This window comes from Platalea leucorodia (assembly GCF_965183815.1).
Source record: "Platalea leucorodia genome assembly, chromosome: 5".
In the NCBI taxonomy this organism is placed as follows: domain Eukaryota; kingdom Metazoa; phylum Chordata; class Aves; order Pelecaniformes; family Threskiornithidae; genus Platalea; species Platalea leucorodia.
This window is the reverse complement of record NC_138827.1, coordinates 41,185,331-41,205,381: the sequence shown is the minus strand read 5'-3', so window position 1 is coordinate 41,205,381 and position 20,051 is coordinate 41,185,331. Positions and strand designations below refer to the sequence as shown.

The window sequence follows — 20,051 nt, the reverse complement described above, 5'->3', positions numbered from 1 at the left end:
ATGGTTTGTTAGATTTTTGCAAGGCTTTGAGAGAGACATACATTTTTCAAAGTCATCTCACTGTAGGAAATTAAAAATGGAGACAATTATAGAAAATTCCAGTGGAAAGAGAAAATGCATTATGGAAAAAGCAATAAAAGCGTAAAAATATTAAAGTAAAAATCACTTCACAGTAGCCTGTATGATTCAATTGTAGATCGATATTGTGTAGTTAATGCATTAGCAGTAGAGCATTAATTTGCAATTACCGCAGGTGATCTGATCCTCTGTGTTCTGTCCATTGACATAAATGACCTTTTGTTGAAAGAGATTCTGTAGTCATTATTTCTAGCAGATGTAGCAAAAAAAAAAAAGGTAGAACAAAGGGATACTTTCTGAAGTATACTTGTTTCATGGTAGAGTCTCTTAACATTATATTCTGGCATGGAATACTTCTGTTAATCTCGAATATTGGCCATTAACGTGTAAAGAATATGGGTTCCTTTCCAAACAAGTTTCGTTTCATACAGAGTATGGAGGTCACGCATGTCCCCTGTTGCTCCACATGGATGTCTGTAAGGCTCTCTACATAGCAACGATTTAAAATCCACCCATATAGTGCTGCTTCCCAGCAGGGCAGCCTGTAGCTTTGCCCTGAGCCCCGTTTCAGACCCACCTTCACCCATCTCCATCTCCCGCTTGCCCTGGACGGGATGTAGTACCTTGCAGTCCTGTTCCTACAGGCACTGTGCTCTCGTCCTCACCGTGTCGTATTCAGCCCATGCACCCCTGCTGCCTTCAGGCCTTGCACCATGACCCTCCTCATCTCTCAGGCAAGGGAATAAGGTGAGAATATATCTTATGCTGGATCTGCCCCGTGCCCTTCTCTCCTGCCCCACACCAGTTGTGTATGAGGCATCAGGGATCTGAGGAAGAACAAAACCATTCTGGAAGTTTGACAGCCCATGATAGGAAAGCAATAGCAAAGTTTTTTGCCTTTGCAAGATAAAATCTCCCTCCAACACAGAATGCGGTTGTTTTTATGAGACTACTTGTGTTTTTTGTGATGTTTTCAAGGAGCATTCTTGTTGGTACCTCTTTGGAGCCAGAGTCTCAAGGGATTCAGGACAGTTTGATTATTATTTTTTCTTCAGCAGGCTTTTTGCTAAAGCATTTAGCTGAGGGATTTTTGTAACAGCAGGATGGCCCTTTGTGTGTGAATAAACAAGCTTTTCCATCACAAAATAGTGGGACTTGAACTATGAGAGAGCATTGTTATTGTATTTGTGCAAATGTGAAACCCTGTGAGGAACCCTTCTACATTGTATAAAATGCCCTGAGTATCAGAAAATAAAAGCAAGGCTCTGAAAATATAATCACTGAAATGACAGGGAAAAAAAAATACCATTTCATAAACATTATGTCACATCTTAATGTTTAGATGCTACCATTTTCTCCACCCCAATCTCAAAAAAAAAAAAAAAACCCGCAAAAACCCATGAAGTAAATGTATGCTGTAATCATTTATCATATTTTTCCCCATTTTTTTTTAAATTAATTTTTATTAAGGTTCCTGATGCAATTTCTCTATGGTTTTTTTATGGCTACAGAACTGCAAAGGAGAGAGCTGGTTCTCCATGCACTTAATTAGTGTTCTTTTAAGCCCATCCCAGTGTCTGTTCAAGTCAGCGAAGACATTGCTACTTGAGTTAAGTGAGGACTAGATGAGGCCAAAAAATTCTCATCCAGGAATTGGTGTTCATGCCATTCAATGGTATGGAGAGTGAAAAACTGAGAGAGATTGAAATCATGGGAGTGACAGAGCAGGGCAGTGATGGAGCAGGCCCTGTGTTTTATAATTCCAGGTTAAGTTTACACTGATGACACTTGCAAAAAATTTATTTTGTCTTGCAATGAATAGCAGTGATTTTGAATGCAGAGGGAAGGGTCCAGTCTTTCCTTGTGTCTAATCTCAGTTCTGCGAGGAGAATGAAGTCGGATGGGTGGCTGCAAGTCTTAAACTGCAGGGTGCCGTTGGTGTGGCAGAGCAAGGCTGGTCTTTCCCTGCCTGGTCTCACCAACAGCCCACCCTTCTTCTGCCTCCAGCCCATCCTTACACCAGCGCGTGGCGGGAACAGAGGCTGAAGGCTTTGCTTTGTGCCAGTCGGAGAGTGCTCCGTGAGCGGATAAGCCCGAGAAGGGGCACACTTTGGCACGAGCAGGACACCGTGAAGTTTCTGACACAGGCTGTGGCTCAGGGGGTAGAAGAACAAAACCTTTCTGTACAAAGCTGTCCGTGATACAGAGAAGTTAAGATGTTGGAGCTAATTGTTCTCTCGCCAATTAAGTTGATGAGTGAAGAATAGATTGCTGGATGCAGTAGCAGGCCACCAAAATGATACGAGATGAGATTCAAGGGATGGCTCTTTATATCTACCAACAATTTCAAGGAAAAAAAATACCACTTAAGGCAAAATGACTTTTCAGATGTAAGTTCTTTGATTGAGATAAATGTAGTCTCATGTAAAAATAGCAGGTTGTAGCCCGTATTCCCAAAGAAACTCAATATGTATTTGTATGTCCTTTTGAGTGTCCTCAGTCACATTTGAGCTTTGTGGCCATTTTCACTGAAATATGCCAGAAGGTAGAAAGTATTTTGCTATAACAGGTTTTGAGAAAACAGAAAAGTCAGGCAGAGGAGAGAGCGTACCTGCATTCCTTCACCGTAAGCATGCGCGCACCATGAGCTCACCTTTATTAGACCTCTGAGAATCCACATGGGACAGCGCTGTTAGGACTGTGTCAGCCACAGGAAAGGCTTTAATTGGCAGTCACACCTTATTAGACGTCAGAGAACCCAACCAGGAGACACAGAGCTGCTGGAAGCCAGGTATCATTAGCTCCGCTGCTCACAGAGCCATGCGCTTAAAAAAGTCTTCAATGGACGCAGCGCTGAATGGAGTGGCCCTTCTCTGCAGAGCTGAAATTTACGGTACGTGCAGAAACAAAAGAGGGAACAAAGTGCTGTTTGAACATGTCGACATAAAACCAAAAAAAAAGTGAATGTGAAAGAGAGAGGAGTTGGGACAGACATATTCAAGCGATCACTTCTGATAAACATTTCATTATTTTCTGCTTTTTTCTTAGCTCAGTGCTAATTACAGAAACTCGACCTGTTCTCAACTGTCTATCTGTCTTTGCTAATAAAAAAAGTCGTTAGAGGACTGCCACACTTGCTCCATTACAGATGCTTGGGATGGAAATTGCTAATTGATAGCGAGAATTTTCTGTGAGAATTCCTTTTAATGGAAATTGGAATTTGTCAAACAAAAACAATCTAGAACGTTTTTTGGGTAGAGTTGGAAAAAAATACCAAATTAGAACAGGTTTTCATTATTGAATTTTACCTTTATTATCTTGCCACTTTTAATGAAAAGTTGCAATATTCAAATCAGCACATTGTAAAGTTGCGGACTAAACTCTAAGCTAATAATGCCTTTTATTTTCTGCAGTTTTGCAGTAGTTTTATGTTTTATTTGGAGCTGCTTAGGGGATTTATCTATTAGCTTTCCTTTATTTCTGCTCATTTCACCAGCTAGTAAATGAGGTCTGCATAGATAGGATTGTTATTTCATAAATTTGTAAGAACGAATTCAAGCTCATTCTATAACAACTGCTTTTTGTCATTCTTATAATGGATTCTCATGCAAAGTGGGTTTAACTATCACTGAATGGTAATAATTATTTAATAACAATTAGGTCTCAATTGAGCATCAGCTCAAATGCTCTCCTATACCAGTCACTCCCAGCCTCTGCAGAGGATTCGTTCTCTGCTCTTGCCCCTGGGGACACTGAGCCTGCTTCTCTTTCCTCTTCTGCCCAGGTGCCTGCCCTGCTTCCCTGGGTCTGGTGATATAGGGACTTTAAGGGTTGAGGCGATGTGAAGAATAATTGCTTTGGCAACATGCTCTCTCAGTCTCTCCCAAGGATCCACAATATTGCTTGTCTTTCCAAAACCCAGTACTGCTGCACCTATTTTTAATGTGGATTCACACCACTGACGTGGATTCGTGCTGCTGCTATCTTATATGAACAAGCACAGAGCTGTCCTCCCTGTAGGTAAAACCACATGGTGTGAATTGACATCAAGTGAATTTTGTTTAAAAGTTTACAAAGGAAAAGCAACATGGAGATGACTTTTCAAAAGACGGTCAGTTAAGTGTTGAAGAAATTGTAGGCAAGTTGTTTTACTCAGCTCAGGTTGCTTTCAGACACGAAGCTAGCTCTGTTGTAGACAGAGTTCCCCCTGTGTACCAGTGTGGAGGTGACTGGAAATTGAATCTGAAAATGTACCCAGCTCCTTGTTGGATATTGAAAATGTAAATAGAAGGAAAGATAAGCACAGTGGAAATGCTGAGTTTCTTTTTTCATTACTGCCATCACCAATAATTACTTAGGGAATTTCCTGTGTTTTGTTTTAAATTATACGTGTTGTAACTGCAGGGGACTTGTTTTCCAAAAAGGGAAAATGTAAAACGTTCAGGATTGCAAAGCTCTGCTGTCAGAGAAGTTTTTCTTGGAAACATTATTGGTCATACAAAGGAAATACGTATGTAAGAAATTTTCCTTTTTGTATTGTAGCAGCTCAATTGAACTTTCAGTCAGAGGCTGTAGCTGGCAGTGAAATGAAGAAGGGGAGAGCAAGCAGTGGAGGAGGCTGTGCTGGGGGAAGGCACGGTCCTGGAGCCCACGGTCCCGGAGCCCACACCGGCACAGGCGTGCGCTGCCGTGCAGCTCGGCTCGGGCTCAGTGCAGGGCTAGCTGGAGTTTGGTGACCAGTCTGCCAGTTTTCCCAGTGGGAGAAAAATCTTTTTTCTGCCCAGGAAGGAGCGAGCAATCTGGGAATAAGAGCCCTGATGCCTTTTTGAAGTTTTTTTTCCTGCTACAACACAAGCCTCCTGACACAGCTTGATCTGGCTGGCGAGAGGTCCTTTTATCCATGCAATTTGAATGAAAGAAACAAACAGAGAAACCATTTTTCTGAAGCTGGCAGTACGTTTAAGACAGGGTTTAACTTCCTTCAATATCTGAGTTATGCCTTTGGTTTTCTTGCTGATATTTATTATTTGGACAGAGATAGGTAAAACAATCCCTAAGGAAATGTGGAAGTGGGTTTTTATCTCAGACACGAAGGACTCAGAGGGTCAGAACTATTTTATTCACATGAATCTCACTGTTCAATGGACACAGCAGCTGCTGCACAAATTCGTACAGGCAAGCTGATAAAGGATGAAAGTAATTTTAGCTGAAATAAAATGTGAGAGTACTAGGGGGAAAGACTTGCAAGGATGAGGGGTTAATCATTGCAGGACGGAACTGAGGTTCCAAAATGGAAAAATTGCTTTTCTGTTTGATTTTGAGAGGTCTGCAGCTTTCAAAATTCTGGTCACAGGAGGATGTCCCTCAGTAGATGGTTCTCATTAGAGTTTGTTGAAAACTTCTTTGAGGAAACTGTTTCTCATTGACAAATTTCATTTAATCAAAACAGATTTGGGTTCATGTCCCTGCTGTGTCTGATTCAGAGTGTCCTGGGATGAAGAATGCTGAAGCTTTACCCTGGATCCATTATGCATTAATGAATCTGAGTATTACCAATGGTCAGGAAATAGTGATTCTGTCACAGGGAAGTTTAAGGATGGAAAAGTTTTCCAGTTTAAACTGATAATCAAAATTCTAAAAATGTGTGGAATTAACACATTTAAAAAATACATTATTTGGGTGACTCAAATCTTTGTTTCAATCATTTTGCAACATATTTTAGTTTTGACCTTTTCATTCCAATTAACTTGGATTGCAAATCAGATGTTTTCAAGTTAAATGGAGCCATTGCATTCCATGTTGTCAAACAGCACGTATTGGTAATTCTGAAACTCTTTTCCACACGTTTTTCAGAACACAGTTCTTTTCTGAAAAGCGTGCTTTCCTAGAACCACGCTCACTTCTGACAAATATGCCTTTCCAAAAATGGAATAGCGGACCAACTCCAGTCCAGAGAGGATGGTGTTCCTGTTGGTTAGCTCTCAGAAAACAAAATCTTAAAAACACTGCTAACTTCTGACTAAATGTGTTATGTTACTTGAAGACTTATAACATCAAACCACCAGATCTGAGCAACTTAACTGATATCTGCTTTAGAAATATCTTTGGAGGAACTGGAGGATGCAGCTCATGGAAATGGGACAAGTAAATCTACATCTACCTGACACAGCTGCTGATGCTGTACCAGCAGCTGCAGAACCACTGGGAGAGCTGAAGGATTTCATTTTCCACGACAGTACTTACAAGAAAGAGGCAAGACCTTTGGGTGTTAATAAATGAAATATGAAGTGATATTCAACGTATATTTAAAGATAGTTGTAGAGCCTCTATATGTGATTGGACTGTTTGTAGAGGGGAGTTAGCTCATCTGCTTTCAAAGATATCTTTCATTTTGTAAATCTACAATACAATGATACAAGTTCCTGTAGATGGCTGATTATGAGGCTGTTTCCCACACTCCTCAATGCTCAAGGCATGCAGAATCATGTTTGTTTTCTTAGGAAAGGTGATCATGATCAGCACTTTTATCAGTGTGTGTGCCCACCTACTGCATAAAGGTCCACTTTGTAGTTCCAAGAACTGACAGAATGCTTTAGTGAGATAAGGAAATATAACCGTTCCACTAGGGGTAGGTGACACGGGAAAAAAACCCAATTACCTCAGGGAGCCTTCTGAAAATTCTTGATTTTTTCCCGCATTTCCCCTCTCAAAGACATGGGATATAAAATTGCATCATTCAGGATACTTTGATAAGTACCAGTTTCCCCACTCCCAAACACCCAGTTTAGCTATTTAGATCAAAGATATATTAATTGGCAGAGCAGAACTTAAGGGGAGGAAAAATACATTTGAGTAGGCTAGGAATTAATGCATCGGATAACATTCCTAAAGGATCCCTTGCAGTGCTCTTATCCCCTGTGGTGCCCTCGTCTGATAAGTGGCTGATGGATTCTAGACTTTTTTCTCCTTCTTCGTTGTTGGCCACTCACTGTTGCCCAAGGTTGCTGGAGTGCAATACATGAACAAGGTCTATCTTTCATCCCTAAAAATCAGGTACCTTGAGGTCTCCGTGCCAGTGGGAATAACCGTCACCGTGGTGGTGGGGAGGCTTTTCATTACAGCCTGTCTCAGGAGGCTGCTGTGGCTTCAGCACAAGCTGTGTGGCTCTTCTTGCCGTCCAGCTGCTGCATCCTTATTTCCTTACCTGTGGTCCCTGCCTCAATGCTCCCTAAACTCAGCTCTGCTCAACACCGTGTCGGCGTTATGTTGCCCTGTTGTAGAGAGGATCCAAGCTGTACAGGAGATAAACCTCTTATCTTGCAAGCTTGTCTTGTGTGGGCTGGAGACCTTTTTCTCCTTTTAACTCATTTTGAGCTCCATTACTTACTGACATTAACCTGTACTTCTGATTAGACTGACAGTTTACCCCCAGCTTGTCTGGTGAACTCACTTGAGGTATAACAAAATAACTGAAATACTTGATTACTGACACCTGCATGACATCGGACCATCCAGACTTTTTTTTGATATAGATTTCTATGTGAATGGTTGCCTGCTCTGCAGACCCTGGAGTTGTTAGCATCTTCGAATCTTTCTTCTGTGTGTTGCCCCTCAGGTGTCACTAGTAAGTCCTTAGGACTTCTATTCTAGGACTCAGTAAAAAAGATTATGTGTTTTTTTTCCCATAATTCAGACAATTCGTAGATGTAATATTTGAGTCCTTCAAACTGAAAGCTGTACTAGACTTTGGAACAAATAGTAGTTCATTAGTTCATGTATATTAGCTCAATTCTAGTGTTTTAAAAAGGCTATCAGCTATCATCCAAATCAGTTTTACATCTTGATCCAGTATCTGAAGCCTTGTTAAGCAACATCCCATCTGCTAACCTATATCTCTAGAGTCATTTAGGCAGCTAATGTGAATGAATCAAATCATTCCATCTGTACTGTATCAATATTTGGGAAGCTTTTTCTTACTTATAAATTTGTTCTTTAAAACAAAGAATCTCATTTTTTTCCAGAGAGTGCACCACATTGTCTGATAATCCACTTTCCCTAATGTTCTTAATCCTACAACCCTCTAGCAAAAGTAATAATTGCTGATAGAAAGGATAATTTAGGCTACATATTTAATGTACTGGTAAGTCAGTGTTCAACGAGACATGAGGAGGAGGAACCATCATTATACAGGCAGCCTTTCCATAGACATTGGTATCCTGAAGGCTGTAAGCACAGAAACCCCTCTCAGGAGTTTTTATTTGTCTGCTTACTCTCACATTGCGGCTCTTGCCACGTTATTATGAGTACTGTGTCAGACAACCAATGCTGTGTGTATGCTTTTTACATTGTAGATCTGGGCACATCTAAATCATTGTACAGGGGCTAGAAAACATACATTTTCATTTCCATAAGGAAGAGCAATGCAGCATATAGATTGCAGGGCCCAGAAAGATCTCTCTTCAGTTGAGTCAATTTTTGCTAGTTGCTTTTGAGAATAAATTTTAAATTGTATGTATGCCTTACCCAGATTACAATCATGCTCTTGCCCACTACAATAAAATTAATTTTCTTAGGGCTGTCGATTCATATGGATACCGAGATGGACACAAATAGAATCCTTCCTGAAGCATCTTGCATTCATTTACAACTTCAGTCTTTTTCCACCAGAATCTTAATCAATAGACACTAATCAAAAAAAGCAGTAGCCTGAACTATACATTGAAAAACAGCTTAGAGTCATTCATAAATGTTTCTCTAACAGGAAGGTGGATTTATATCTTCCATTCTTATCAGGAAGAATTTTTAATAGAAAAAGAAAGCTTCTATAAAAGGATGGTAAATAATGCTAAAATTGAAAATACATTATAATATAAAATCAAAACAGTATATCTTTTGCTTACCATTTGGGCATATCAGTAAAAATATTTCAAAGAAAGTCAACCAAATTAATGGAAAAGCAAAATTGTTAATCCATTGTAAAACCTCTCACAGGTATCTCAGAGGAATAATAGTTGTTTATCCCCTTGCTATGGTAAGAATATTAGAAACTGTGAAGTCAAAGGCCAATTTCCTAATCGGATGGCATTTTGAGAGCTATTTTATTTAGAGATCCTATGTAGTTTAGAACCAAAGCTGAAATAAGTCTCCGTCTTCTGGGGAAGCAAGATGGCATTCTGCTAAATGCTAGAATTTTATCATTTGAAGGGAAAAAAAAAAGCAAAAAGAAAGCAGCCAGTGAGACCTAAGAATATAAAAGCATTTGAGATCTCAGAAGGAGTTTAAATCAATGCACTGCTACAGTTACAGCACAGATGAAAGAGCCTGCTGTCTCAATTGCCAGGAAACTACTTAGAAACTCTCACTTTGATTTTTTTTTTTTTTTTTTTTTGGTAGTCCGTTACATTACCACTAAATGCAATATATGGGGACATTGCTGCTTTGATGTTCTACAGCTACAACAAATGGAAACTAATATGGTAGAACAGTCAAGCTATGTGATTTGCGTTTGTATATACAAATACATACCCATCAATCTTCTTACTTCTAATTGTGTATCACTGCCACCCATCTGCCTCCTTACTGTTACTTCAGTTTTCGTAAAAATGACAGTTATTTTACACCCATATTCTGAAGACAGAAACATATATTTTGGAGGGGTATAAAAATCAAAATTTTCTCTAAGCTATTGTCTCCTACCACAAACTCATTGTTGTCAAAGGGTTTTAATAGTGCTTTGAGACAGTTTCGAATAGGAGCACAACTGCTGCCAGACATTGCAGCATTCTTGTTCTCACAGATCTGGTCACACCAAGAACACTTACACTTCTTGCAAGGCAACACGTTATTAAACAGGCTAGATTCTCTGACCTGCTCCAGTCTTCTGCAGTGAACCAGCAGTACATGAGATTATAAACACACTACCTCTTGTTAGTTGAAAGTAGTGTAGGGAAGAACTGATACAAACATGTCTAGATCTGCATCTCCTCTGTCACCTTTGCTGAAATCCCTGCTATTAATGGAATAGAAAGAATGCAGGTGGGGACCCGGGTCCATTTTTGGTACCATCTTCCCCACCATCACCTGTGCAGCTGGGATTCCACCATATAATAATGAGTTTATGTAAAAACTGAAGGTTGTGGGCTAAAGGAGAGTGGATAGAATAATGCCTGAAGAGGAGTGCATTGTTTCATCCTTCTAATGTTACAGAAAATATTTTCTCCTCTGCAACATCCCCCAGTGGGAAAATGCAAGGACAACACTGACTAAGAATTCCTTTAGTGGGTGATCTGTCTGGAAATGCCTCAGCCACTTTGTCCAGGCTCTGCACAGATGGCACAGGTCTTCCACACAGTCCCCCAGGATATGCCAAAGTTTGGACAGGAACCACATCCATTTTTGTAGAGAGTGAAACAAAAATAAAATGCAACGTCTGGGTATTTTTCCCGTTGCTCCTAGAAACATAGACTATGGACAAAACCTGAAAGGTCTTACACAGAGCTCTTGGTAAATGGTGCAGGGGATTTGCCTTAGTAAAGACTTCAGAAATTAGCATCTCTTTGTTGTGTAGTGATTCTGCTAAAAGCAAAGGCATTTACAATGGTTTATAACTGATGTGGTAGTACCTGTCACCAGTAATGAACTTTTTCTTCAAAATATGTAAATTAAAAGTTTCAGATTGATGTGAATGATTAATAACAATCATGTAACCTGTAAAATTCTTTTTACACAATAATAATCTCCTGACAATTTACTCCAGTTCCTCAAGTAAGATTTGTAATGGCTCTAGACCCTTTGACAAAGTTAGACTCAGTATGTATATTTATTTAGTAATAGAGTAGGCAGGTCATTTCTTAATGCAAGGCATCGGCAGGGACCTTTGCATGCCTCTCCCATCATTGCATTTTGCAGAACAGTTTTACTTAGAGCTTTAGCCTGTGATTCATTTCACATTCCCATTCCCCAATGAGATCATTTGTTGTATGTTTGATTTAGCAGGAGCAAAGCAGGCATTGTGTCTTTTAGTATCTCAGACATGTCTGTATAGATTAGAATTGTAACCTACAGTTGCAACTTATACTGAACAGTTTTAGATTTCAGAATACTGAGCGCGCGATATAATTGATCATACATAGCATGTTGGCCTGCTTGTCTCTTTTGGGACGTAAGGGGCAATCATTGGAATCTGGATCTGGGGAAGAGGGGAGGAGGTCAGATGTTAAAAATGACATTGTAGCAGTTCTACTGCCAAGGCAGAGCGGGGCAATGCAGCAAAACCAAGCTTGTGCAAAATTATCTCCCTGTATATTAGTGCAATATGAATAATATACGTTACCTTTCTAAGCAGGAAAAATGTAGCACCTTCCTCTTCTAGCCCAAGTTCTAGTCCAAAGCTAGAGACAAGCACAAGCAAGGCAGCAAGACAGCACTTGCCAGCAGGACAGCTAACAGCTTCCTGTGATCTGCACCTCGCTCTGTCCCATAGGCCTGTCTCTCATCTTCCAAAGAAGAAGAAGCTACTTTCTACCTAAACGTTTCAGGTGAAAGCCTGGGTCAGTGAACAGTTGAATGTTAATTTACTCATAAAACAGATTCACTTGGATTATTTAGGATCAAGGGGTATTAAACAGGTGCCATCTCGGCCATGCAAAGTCCCAGCACTACTGCTTGCCAGAACCTGGGCTGATAAACCGCGTGAGAAACCCATCCACACTCGCTCTGTTTCTTATGCTCGTCCAGAAGTGGCTTCTGTTGGCCACAGGATACAGACTGCTGGTCTGGCACAATGGGACCATCTGTATGTTCTCAGTTGTGAAGTTACATTTTTGTTCACGCTTTTGCTTCAGGATCTAAAGGGAAGTGCATTCCGCTGTGTTTGGTTGGTAAAAGCATGATGCTGAGGAGAGGAGCTGAGCGGGCAGGGCTGGTTGCGGTTCAGTTTCATGCTGCTGCTCTGCTCTGTGTGCAAGACACAGACAGCAGTTGTTACAGCAGCACCCTGCTTGCCTTTATCTCCTGTTGAGGTGGTTTAATAAGACATTAAATGAGAGGTGGTAGCAACCAAAAGGTAGTTCCATTTTAAGTATGGCCATCGCTGGACTGCTCTTCCTGCTCTTCACACCCGTAAAATGAGATACCAGCAGAAGAGGAGGTTCAACGTTTAGCTTTGCAAGGGAGGGGAAGCATGCCTGTTCCCAGTGCGAGCAGCAGGAGCGAAGCGGGGGCATTAATGATGTGTGGAGACGGGTCGGTTCAGTTCTGCAATTTTTCCGGATGCGTGAGTTTGAGTCTCACCCGCTCTATTGCCCTGCCACTTCTCTTGTGCTGAAAAGAGGGCACAGTGTCATTTAAACTGGTGATTCAGAAGCAGCCAGGTATGATGCTAAAAACCTCTCTCTGTGGTGTAGAAATTGTCATGGCTGATGGGTCAGGGTGACCTTTTATCTCAACTTTGTTCACACCTTTTAAAATGCAGCAAAGGCTTCTACATTGATTCATGGAAGATACTGTAAGCCTAAACCACAAATCTCACCATCTGATGTGTGCAACATAAGAAATTTCAAAGCTCAGAATGTTTTTGCATTTGCCAAAAACATGGCAAAACTATTTCTGTTGGTTTTGTATGCATTAATGTTTGAATCTCGCTTGTTCTAGGAAAGGCCCATAAACATAAACACTTTCTTTTATCACAGTGAAATCAGTGAAAGGCATATCTTTGGTTAATTATCTGCACCATTGGGCACCATAGTCATAAGGCTCCTACGGAAGAGGAGGATCGTCTGAAACCACTTGCTAATTCTGTTTCTAAGTCTTTCTATTTCAGATAACATTTTTCTTTAGTGCAGAGATTTACATTTTTCTTAAAAAATTGCCTTTTGCCTTTGGTTCTGGAACCTACTTGGCTTTCCAGGGAAGGCAAACAGTGCACTGCACATAGACTCACAGGGATCAAATGTTAGCTCTTAGTGTGATATCATCTTCTGCACATTTTTATATTATTGCAGTTCATAACACTGCACCACAAGATGGAAAACAGTAAAAGCCTCTTTATTTATAAGGTTATTACAGGTATCCTCCAGTGTATCTCATGTGTATACATCCTGTCAAAATATTTCAGGATTTTGACAACAGTGCCTGAACTTGTTTCAAGTGATATGACATGGCTTTTAACTGTATTTTTTTTACAGTTTTAGTATTTTTAAGAATAGCTAATAAAAGTGTTACCCATGCACTACAAAAATAGAGAATCCCTTGGTGAACAAAAAGGTTTAAATAAGCATCGGTTGAGTTTTGCAGTTAAATAACCTGTACAGGAAATTATTATGATGTTCTCTATAATTGCTCTGGAAAAAAAAAGTCTTGAAGTCTATGGAAGGCGTAACAGACCTAATTAATGCCCACACCGTTTCTCCAGAGAAACAGACTTTGTGTAATCTAAATGCGCTACATAGAGAATGTTCTTGTGCTTATTTTATAGTTTGCCCTTATTTATCCCTTGTACAGATGTAGTGTATGGTATTTTACAATGTGATGTGTACCTGTCTTCAGAATTGCAAGTCGTATTATCATTTCTGAAACATGAACAATAATTAAATATTTCCTGTATTTTTTAAGTGTCGATATCAATTATGATCCAAGGTGTGTTTTCATGTCCAAGGAGTGTGGATGTGTTTGTGCACGTGCATACATTCATGTTCTAAAATAGGTGGCTATTTCATTGTTGCGTTCATTATGTATGTAAGTAAGTGTAAGTATTATCAGGAGCATTCGTTTTAGATTTTGGAATAAAAGCTGAATCAGAGGCTGAAAACACTGACACATCTGGAATTTCAGAGCATTTCCAGAGACTGGCAATTAATGGTACTCAACCAACCCTGCACCTCGTCACTGATGGGTGATTAGAGTTTAGCTAATGAGAAGGTGTTCAGAGAAGAGCCAGGGATTTTTTATTCACTTGTCAGTTTGGTTGGGGATGGATCTCTGTGGGTTTAAATCTGAGTTGATATCCACAAAGTGGTCCAGAATAATCCATGTAAATGATCAGACTATTCTCTGCTGTCAGTAGTTTTGTGCTTACATGTTAAGCTCTGCAGGTCAGGGATCATTGCTTTATATGTTTATAAAGCTATATTGCTATCTGTGTTTCTAAAGTACCTGAAATAAAGTGGCCTGGCCTCCCAGTGCCACTGAATGGCAAATGGTGATTAGCAGAAGGGGACCTGGCAATGCTCACCCATACTAACAGGTCACCGTAATGGGTGCTGTTTGCTGAGACACTTTCGTTGGAGCCAGATTCTTCTCAGAGGTATCCAGTGAAAGGACAAGAGGCAATGGGCACAAACTGGAACACAGGAAATTCTAAATATAAGAAAAAGCTCCAAGGGAGATTGAACGCTGGACCAGGTTCCCCAGAGAGGTTGTGTGGTCTCTGTCTTTGGAGATATTCAAACCCCAACTGGACACGGTCTTGGGTAGCCTCCTCTAGTTGACCCTTCTCTGAGCTGGGAGATTGGACAAGACAATCTCTAGAGATGCCTTGCAACGTCAGCAAGTCTGTGGTTCTGTGATTTGCTTCACTGGGACCTAACTGGATGTGTCTGTGCTTCCTGAACAGAGCATGCTGGGGAATACCACTGTCTGTCTGCAGGCAAAGATCTGAGCATCACTGGTGCTTTACCAGTGTGCTTGGCATGCTTAGCATCAGCGCCCCAGAAGGCACACTTGGGGCTGGGCTTGCAGGCTTACTTCTGAACAGCCTTCAGGTCTGGTCTAAGGGCTGCCGTTAGGAAACGTAGGCATAACTAGTGTTGTTGAGTCCATTTTTTTCCTGAACTGCAGTGGTGGTATCATGGCATAGAATTAAGCAGCCAGTTAATATCCTGAATTCTTGTAGTTCTTTCCCAGTGAAGTTACAGGAAGAGTCATCTGATAATCGGTAAATCCAAAGAGCTTGCTAATTCCATATGCTCCTCTGCCAGGATGTTGCTGATAACTGACTTACATTTTGTAGGTGTGCAGTGCAATCCAGAATCAAGATTTCACTGTTATTGATGACTACTGCACTGGACTGCGAGCTCTTCTTTACCTGAAAAGCATTGAGGAACTTGAAGACTGGAATGGACAGAGTCCAGCAACCATGCAGCATCAGAAAGGAAAACCAGTACATAGAATTGCTGATCTGATGGGAAAGGTATGTTGTTTCATTGCCATTCCTGTATAATGACACTGTGTCTTGGCTTGGAATGCAATTCCATAATCCTTGTATGCAGTTTCTGCTACTTACCTTGGTTAACCACTGCCGCTGTCACAATTAGTCACCCAATCTTTTTTCTTCTGAGTATTAACAAATATCTGAAAGCAGCTTAAGAAGACAAACTTGAAATGACTTGATATGTGGTAACATTTTTACTATGAATATGATCTCTTCACTGAATTCATAACATCATGTCTTTAAAAAAAGTGTAGGATGTAAAATTACAAATGCATTGGAACAAGTTCTGGAACTGCTTGTTTTAATGAAACTCGACTCGATTCAGATGGATACTAATATTGTGCCAGAAGTTCCTGGGTGTTCCAGCCAAGGCGCAACATTCAGGAGACATGAAAGACCCCTAGCACTGGACCCGACCAGCTGAGACAACTTGTCACAAACCAGCTGTTAGTTACAACACTAGATCAGATAGGAGCGGCCCTACCTGAGCATCTCATGGTCTTTCATGTGTGCTGACTCCCAAACCCTCTGCAAGGCAGGGAAATTCCAGGTGAGGAAGTGACATCGAATAATTTAATAGATTTCACACGATCATTTAAACCTAGAAAGTCTGTGGTGGAACAGGAACGTAAACTATGGTCTCTCTGAAACCCTAACCTCTGGACTGTCTGTCCTCTCTGCTCTAGTAGTTCCCTGCTACAAAAACATCTTTGGAGATTTTTTGCCAGATGCAATGGGTTGCAGCCACCCCGGTACTGCTCACCCCTCCACCAGGGCACCGGCTGATCCATGCTGAGAAGCAGGGAGGTGTAACTGGCTGCCTACTGGTGCCCCCGCTGCCTGCTGCTCTAAGCAAAATGCCTGCACAGCAGGGTGGCTGAGCTTTTGTTTCTGGTTACTAGAGGGGATCACTTTGAAGACTGATTTCAGTTATACATCATGCCTATTGATTACCCTTCCAAAAATCTGATATAACACTGTTGAAAATGTTGTAAAAAGTAAAGAATTACAAAAGAATAGGATTTGGAGTGTCAAACGCCTCCAAATCTCTGCTTATCGTTGCCGATGACTGGAGTTGGATTTAGCAGGAGATTAGAGACTCCTATATTGTTGTTGTTCTCTGTGGAGCTCTGAAAATTATAACATTACCTTCCAGGAGAAAAGACAATCCCATTCCTAAAGCTCTGGATAATACGTTGCTTAAAAATAAAACAAGATATAAGCAGTTTCATTTTCATCTACTTACGTTAAGCAGTTAAACCAGGCTCAAAGGGTTATATCTAAACTTCCTTCCTTTAACACCTGTAGAAACATGCACAGCATTTCCAACTCATGTAACAGAGATTTGTTGTAATTCTTCTTTAAAGCTGCATTCAGTGTTCTATCTTTGTATTACCTTTGTATTTTACTAAACAGACAACCATTGTCAAAGATGTTTCTCGTGTCCTTTTGAATAAGAAAAAAAAAATTATAATTCTTAGTCTTTTCCGCTTGTCACTACATCAATAATTAACTTTAAAAAGGTAACGTGAAAGGATGCTTTAAGGAAGCATTTAATAATTCAAAGGAATCTTAACTTGAAACAGGTCACATGAAAAAGAATGAAAAACAAAGCCCTATGTAATCTTGTCTGGCTGGCTCTGTTAGACGTTTAAAAGGAACAAGGCATACAGAATATAACTGATGGTGTATTTGATTACCCTTAGCACTGAGTTATATCATTGGATCATTGGTGCTAAATAATAACATATAAAGTTAACCAGGCTGCATCATTGATAAGGTAGTGATATATTTTAGGCATAAACTCCGAATGGCTCTTTGTCCAGGAATGAACATTCAAGGGAAAAGGAAGAAAAATAATACAACATGGGTAAAAGGAAATACCATGATAAATGATCCTACTAGGGGCAATCAAATACAAAGGCTTGATATCATTAATATTTATAATATCATAATTAGCAAGACTGTGCCTAAGCAGTGTTATTAGTGTAACTAATTATGTTATCATAAACTAAGTTTGCAGTATTATAGGAGTCAGTATTCTTACCTTCATAAATTATTACCAATATTGGATTTCATGTACTTGTGCCTAGTAAATTTAGTTAAGTACTGTAGTTTCATCTAGATTCAAACACAAATATCTAGCTTGCTTGGCAGCAAGTCATAACACAGACTTCTGATTTTCTTTCTAAAATAAATTTACTAAAAAGCATGTCCTTACTCTCTATTTGCAAAAGAGAAGATAACCTGTTGATGTGATGTATGTGTTCTCATCGATAAAAGTAATGCGTAGGAATGTATATGTTATACATGGAGTAAAAACTGACAGCCAAAATCCTGCGTTACGATCTTAAAAACTTGTAAGGAGCTGTCCAAGTTTGTCTTGCTATTACGGTGAGATGAAAGGCAGTTTCTTCAGTAAGACCCTGTGAGAAGCTGAACAGCAAATACTGGTGAACTTTTGCATTCAAAAACAAAAAAGTGAAGATGCTAATTTTGATATGTTGTATTTGTGGTGCAGTAAATGTAAAAATGTAAAGGAATCATCCTCCATTTTGGTACAAAATTCCTATTAATTTTCATATAGAATCACAGGGATAAGAAGTTCAGGCAATTGACAATTTAATGAGAAGGAAGTGAGGGACAAGAATTATTTTTGACAGCATCAAGAACCACTTGCCTTCTGATTGTACATGAATTCATTGCGCCTCTCCCAGTTTTGAATATATTACAGAGTTAGGACCGGTCCTATTCCCGGCTAAGTATGTTCATAATAGTATCTATTCTGATTCCCAGTGCAATATTGAATGTTAATGTCCATATTTTCATATAGCAGTGCACTATTCTTTAGATAATTCATTTTCTGTCCTGGTTTCAGCATCAAACGGATGCTGAGTGCAGAGCGTTGCCACAGGAGAGTGACACAGTAGAGTTTTGTCATGAAACATGGTAGTATTTGATGACCAGAGTAAACTAAAAGACAAGTACTTTCTTCTAAATGCTACACCTGACATCAAACTGAAGCTGTCTTGCCATGCAGTCACCAGGTAAATGACAAACTGAACAGTTATCACTGTCAGTCGTTAGCTTTATCACAGTAACTTCCTTCCTAAACAGAAAGAATACTAAAAATACTGTGCAAAATAGTGTAATATAATTAGCAGTTTAATAGCAAACATATCAACTTTGGGCTGAGTAAGAGAATCATGTTGATTAGTACCTGTTCATGCTTCTGCATTAATGAAACTCATACTTCCATCTGAAAATTTATAGCTCTTAACATATGAGAAACATCATAGCACTGGAAAATATTTTGGAAACTTGAGTGCTGTTTTTATGTTTTTCACTGTTGCAGAATGTATTTTTTGGTACATAGACTCTAAATTTATCATCTTTGAGCCAGCTAGTAGATATTTTCTGATAGTCTTTTCAGTAGCGCTAGCTTTTTCCCTTTTGCTAACACAGCAGGTGCTGCTGGAGTCAATACTTGCCAGTGTCCTAGATGTGACCTGTGGTACTACGCTGCCTGTAACAGAGATTCCCACTTAGAAATGCTAACCTCCATCGTGGCTTCCAGTCACTGGGTGATACTGTTTTCCATAACTCCACCAATTTTATTTGGTCTTTCCTGTGGTTGTAGCCTTATCCATAACCGCTCCAAAGACAGTCCTAGCAGGGATACTGCGTCAGACTCACAAAGGTGGACAAAGCCAGTCTTCTGGGCTTCCTTCCTCATTGCTTTTCTGATGACTTATTTAGTTGTTTTTTTTTCTGTGGGAGGACCTGACATTTGAAGCCTTGACACAGATGACTGTCATTAATATCACCTCTGAATCACCTTTCCATTAAGTGCATGGAATAAAACTTGTCAGCTTGTCTCAGCTGTAATCTCAGCTTGCAAATCTCGACATTGAGATGAGAGAATGGCAAGGTAATGATGACACCACACTGCTTCTCACTGACTCCCTCGAGGAAGAACTTTTGTAAAAGCACACTTACCTCAGCATGAATTTAGGACTGAGTTCAAGTGCATGATGCAATCAGGCAGACATTTAAGATGTAGAGCATGCTCTTACAACCTGAAGTTATTAGGGTGGCTGCGTAAGAGAGCGGGAGAGCACAGGTAGTATCCTTATAATCCAAAATTAACAGAATTGTGTTTTAAAATAACATTCCTGGGTTTCTCAGGAAGATATGGGACAAGGAGCGATAAAGATAACTGTTCTCACCGGGTACGTGGGTAAGGTATGGTATTCCCCAGAGGTACAATTTGTTCTCCTATGTGTAGTCACCAACTCACCTTGTCTGTTTATTACAGGACTCTTTTATTAGTTGCTCACCGACCTTACTCCAGAGAGCTGAAGTGATTATATCCTAGAAATGCACTGGTGTCAGCTGGTGATCACAGAAGTGGTGTAGTGTTTTTCTATAGAAACTTCCACCTAATGTCAGCTATAAAAACCGTACTTAACGCAGTGGCCTCTATACATGCCAGGTAGCTAAACATTAAAAATATGGAAGTGTATTCAGTTGGTAGGTGTGGGTTTATAGGAAGAGCTAAATATATATGGATATTTCATACCTCGCTTTCAGCACCAGAAGCTTTGCAAAAACTGATGTTTGTTTGATCATGTCTAAAGGTTAAAAAATTAAAAAGAAGAAAAAGTAATAATTTAAGCATCTTGATTCTGGACATACCCAAAACCAAAAGAAAACTGGTTTTCATAGTGGATACTCCTCAACTGTTAAGGTTGTCCTGTATTGA

At 39.9% G+C, this 20,051-nt stretch overlaps 1 protein-coding gene across 1 annotated transcript in view; it reads left to right on the top strand.

Annotated features, from left to right (window-relative positions):
* The window catches only part of DPYD (dihydropyrimidine dehydrogenase), a gene marked incomplete at both ends in the record, with an annotated part of 361,757 nt that overhangs the window by 299,533 nt on the left and 42,173 nt on the right, over positions 1 to 20,051 (top strand). Inside the window, one exon of the mRNA XM_082314522.1 lies at positions 15,086 to 15,265. Within this exon, the coding sequence (XP_082170648.1) occupies positions 15,086 to 15,265 (180 nt within the window). The remainder of the gene's footprint in view (positions 1 to 15,085; positions 15,266 to 20,051) is intronic.